This window comes from Condylura cristata, unplaced genomic scaffold (assembly GCF_000260355.1).
Source record: "Condylura cristata isolate star-nosed mole 26May11 unplaced genomic scaffold, ConCri1.0 scaffold00024, whole genome shotgun sequence".
In the NCBI taxonomy this organism is placed as follows: domain Eukaryota; kingdom Metazoa; phylum Chordata; class Mammalia; order Eulipotyphla; family Talpidae; genus Condylura; species Condylura cristata.
The window spans coordinates 19,099,018-19,103,804 of NW_004567125.1; the positions used below are offsets into that span (position 1 = coordinate 19,099,018).

General features: G+C 38.9%; 1 protein-coding gene across 1 annotated transcript in view; it reads right to left on the minus strand.

The window, feature by feature from the left end:
• MRPS14 (mitochondrial ribosomal protein S14) overlaps positions 1-4,787 on the minus strand; it is a 10,360-nt gene that overhangs the window by 2,642 nt on the left and 2,931 nt on the right. The window contains exon 2 of the mRNA XM_004688504.2: positions 1,127-1,285. Within this exon, the coding sequence (XP_004688561.1) occupies positions 1,127-1,285 (159 nt within the window). The remainder of the gene's footprint in view (positions 1-1,126; positions 1,286-4,787) is intronic.

Sequence of the window (4,787 nt, forward strand, 5' to 3'; positions counted from 1 at the left end):
GTACTATGCTCTCTGACCTCAAATCATACTATGAAGTGAGACTAAAATAGCTTGGCAATGGAACAGAAACAGGCCCATAGATCACTGAAACAAAATTGGAAGTCCAGAAATAAAATCACTTATATATGAACAAGTAATTTATGACAAAGGAACCAAGAGCATACAGTGAAACAAGGAAAGTCCCTAATAAATGCTGTTTGGAAAACTGGACTGCCATGTGTAAAAAAATGAAACTAGGCTACTCATACTGCACACAAAAATTAATTCAGAATGGATTAAAACTTGAAGCCCTAAAGTACACAGAAGAAAACACAGGTAGTAATCTCCTTAACATACCTAATGTGTCTAAGCCAGTTAGGTGTAGCATCTTATGCTTTAGCACGCATAAAGAATTGACACCCTCAGGCCCTCCCTGGTGGCGCAGAGGGTTAAAGCAGTGCATTGAGAAGCTAAAGCCACTTCCACATGAGCTTGATTCCCACCTGCCCCAGAGGTGACCACATGGCGTGGCAGACCTCTCCTGACCCGCCCGCTGCTCCCCTCAGCAGTTTACTTCGTATATCTGCCTGTTCTGTTCCCACTCTGTCTCTGGTGAACCCTCTCACCACCCCTGAGTCTCTGGCCTGTATTCCAGTTCTGTATGTACAAATAAATAAATCTTAAAAAAAAAAAAAAATTGACACACTCTTATTCACAGTGTGACAGGAACGGTCACCTCAGTACACAGAGGTGAGCATTGCAGGCCAGGAACGGCCTCTGGGAGCCAACAGCTGAGGGCACAGGCTAGGCACGTGTTCCACACTTGAGCAAAACCTACCAATGCCATGAATGTTGAGAGACTGAGATGAAGTCAAGAAGAGAACTTAAGTCAAAATAAGTGCCCGATTTCTGTATGGCCCCCACGCACCAGTACTTTTTAAGAATCACCTAATGAAAGGCTAGTTAGGAGCGAGTCATTGTTTTTAATATGAAACTCACCCAAATCAGTTTCAAGGGTACTTCCCTAAGTTGAATGGGAGCATATGCTTTCATGATCCGGAAAATGATACGATCTTAAGTCCAACTATCAAGTGACAGACTGAGTTAATCATCTTATCGTAAAAGTAATGCGATTTAATTCGCTAACCTGAAGGTCTTTTGGCAAAATGGTATTTTTCCTGAGCGAATTGATCCGTAGTCTCTCATCTGCAAATTCATAGGCCATTTTTCGTCTCTTTACATCTCGCAACATTTTCCAGTCCACATAGTAACTTCGTACTTGGCCTGAAGCTGATGAAGGAACCATCTAAAAGAGAGAAACAGTAAACAGGATAGCAAGACCCAGTCTCTACTAGTGTGCCCCAATTCTGCACTCCTCCTTCAGGCAGTATTGATTACCTACTTTTTCATTCTTTAATAATTTTGAATGAATCATTTTGACAAAAATGACAAACTTAATTCAGAATAACAATATTTTATGGATGTACATAAAGCCAAAATGGTAATAATAATATAATGATTATACGCATGTAATAATATAATGATTATACGCAATAAACGCATGTGTTGCAAAGTAAAAAATTTTCAGAATTTAATTCTCTTTGATATTTACTTAGGCTAATGGTTCAAAGTTTAAAAAGTATAAAAAGATAATGAATTCTCCCTTCTACTTCATCCTTCACCTACTTAGTCTGGAGAGATGAGAAGAGATGAAAAACCACCTATGAATATGCAGGTGAGATAACCTCTACCATGAGACAGGACTGAGGACACTATCTCACAATATTGCGTCTTGGCAAACTGTTCAAGTGAGAGGAGTTAGAGAAACGGCAAGTCCAAGAATGACTTAGACCCTCAGGTGAGGGGTGCCTTCCTCATACCCTGAGGGAAGGAGCATCCTTATCTCCAGCAGAATCTGCCAGGATTCCTCTAGTTTAATGAACTTGTCCTATCATATTTTCCCATGACTATTCACTCTTCATCAAACCTAGCATAAAAACAATCAGGTGTAACTGCTTTTGGGGGATCTCTGTTTCCTTGTTAAGGCTCTTATGTCACAGAAAACTTATACTAAATAAAACTTATACTAAAACTTATACTAAATATTGTCTTTTACAAGGGTCTCAACCAACCAAGAACTTCAAGAAGTAAAAGGAAGTAATTTTTCCCACTCCTAAAGATGCACCATAATTCTTTAACCTATGATCTATTGGTAATACCATGTCACTATCACTACTACCAATGATGCAGTAAATGACTTCCTGTACAACTCACTTAATATATATTTCTATATATCAACAAGATAAATTATTGGAAGCAGAACTTCTGTGTCAAAGTTTGCTTTGAACTTGTCATCAATCTAATATTTCTTAGCACTAGCCAACCAATAATTAAACAGACTCCTATTGTCATATGTTTACACAGTGAGACTTTACAATTCTGACTGAGTAAAAGCATAGGAAGGCCTCTACAAACTCAGGTGTCTTCCAAATAGAGCACACATTACATGTTAATTAAATTGCAGCTACAGGAAATAATGAAGGCTTCCTGTAACCACTGTTTATAAAAGAAATATATATACAGTATTATACAAAATATAAAAATGATAAGAGAAAGCTAACATTTTCCAATCTGTTAACAAAAGATAAACTTCAATGGTAAAAGTCTCATGGGGAAATGAAACAATTCTTCAATCACCTTTTGGATATTTGATAAACATGAGGGTATTTCAACAACCATTTGACACATGCTTGAGCTATGAATACTGTGGTAACCATGGCTGGAAATAAATGTTATGGTAATGGGAGCTTCACCAAAGCTTGAGAGGGTGGACAGAAATCCAATACAGTTCGGGGCAAAGGGGCGGGGAGAGAGAGAGTCCAAAATGAGAAGGAAATGAGCAAGATATAGTCACTCATAAGACCAAGAGGGAGATCAGTCTGGCTGAAACAATTCATGTTAAAGGATAATGCAAAGGTTGTTTTTACCTATGAAACTGAAAGTTAATGACACTTAGAAAGCAACATTAAATATTTTTCCTTGAATTCTTTTTCAAATTATTCCTCATCAACTTCCTCTGATGGGTGCCGGAACAGTTTTCTATTTAATAATAATTATTAAAACCTCCTCATTCTTTTTTGTATAACATTTTTGTCTGACTATAAAACACACTTTTAACATTATTTATTGGTCTAACTATAACTCCTGTGAATATTTTATGTCTTCCCCACATTCCGTGGGGAATTAGCATTAGCATTAGTGCTTTATATCTAAGACTGCATTCTGCTCTGTCCTGGATATATCCCATCTTGCCCTTGTATCTCACCCCTCTTCAAACTTCCTAAAACCCTCACTGGCCTCTTCAACTCATGGCCTACCATAACAAAGTCTTCCAACTCAACTTCCTCTCCTAACACCTCACTTTAGTTGAATCCTTGCTAGCTGTTTTTCTCCCATAAGTGGGTATGCAGACGGGTAAGTGTATCCCTTGCTCTTCACAGTAGTTCCAGACTTCCTCCTTGAAAGCTTCGACTCTCCTACCAATGGGTCATACTTCCAACATCCCCAAACTGCTGCATTCATCCACCACGCCTATACCGGTCCCATCCATTTTTCACTTTAGCCAATGGCTCACCATCACTCTCTCCAGTATTCCTCCTGTCTTAATCCTGGTACTCTCTCAAGAGTCAAGAGACTCAATGACACTCTTCTCCCCTGCCCTCCAATGACTTGTGTCCTCTACTCTTTTTTTTTTTTTTTTAAGATTTATTTATTTGTACATACAGAACTGGGGTACAGGCCAGAGGCTCAGGGGCGGCGAGAGGGTTCACCAGAGACAGAGTGGGGAGCAGAAAAGGCAGATCCACAAAGTACACTGCTGAGGGGAGCAGCGGGCGGGTGAAGAGAGGTCTGCCAGGTCATGTGGTTACCTCCGGGGTAGGCGGCAGGCGGGGATCGAACTCATGCGGAAGTGGCTTTAGCTTCTCAATGCTGTGCTCCAACCCGCTGCACCACCAGGGAGGGCCAACCTCTACTCTTTTTTTACCTATTTTCTTCCATGTCCTAGGACTCTCATCACCAATCACTGTGATGTAGCTGTTGTGTATCTCATTCTCTATCAGCTCTTCCCATTCTCTGACACCCTGATAACATCCCCTCCATGACTTTTAATCTACTTGTTCCTACCACCTTGCCACTGTCTCTAGTTTCTGATTTTCTGGTTCCATTGTCCATAAATACACCCTCAACTCCTTGGTCCTCCAATACTTCAATTCTTGCCATTAATCTTCTTCTTTACCTATGACTATTTTACAGTAGTTTTTCCTCCTTAATTGCCTGATACCTATATTTGTATTTTCATACTCAGTTGATGACTTCACTTTCTCTTTTAATTATAAAATCAGGAGAGAATTTACAAACACTCCCACTATATCTGCCCACCTAACAGCAGCTGTAGTTATATGTTCTGCATTCCCTTCTGTTATTAAAAAAAAAGACCATCTCTACTACAGTAGCCACTGACTACACATGGCTGGTGAACACTTGAAATGTTAACTAGTGAAACCAGGAAACCGATTCCCTAATTTCATTTAATTTAAAATTTTAAATTGAGGCACTGTAAGCCTTGAACAGCTTTACTGTTTTTATAGGACTATATTTTTCTATTTTAATGATGGAAAATTAGCATCCAAACTAATACATGTTAGAAGGAAAACCAAGTTTTGAAGATTTAATATGAAAAAAGGAATGTAAATATATTTCATAAGTAATTTCTATAGATAGCATTTTGAATTAATATTTTAGAGGTG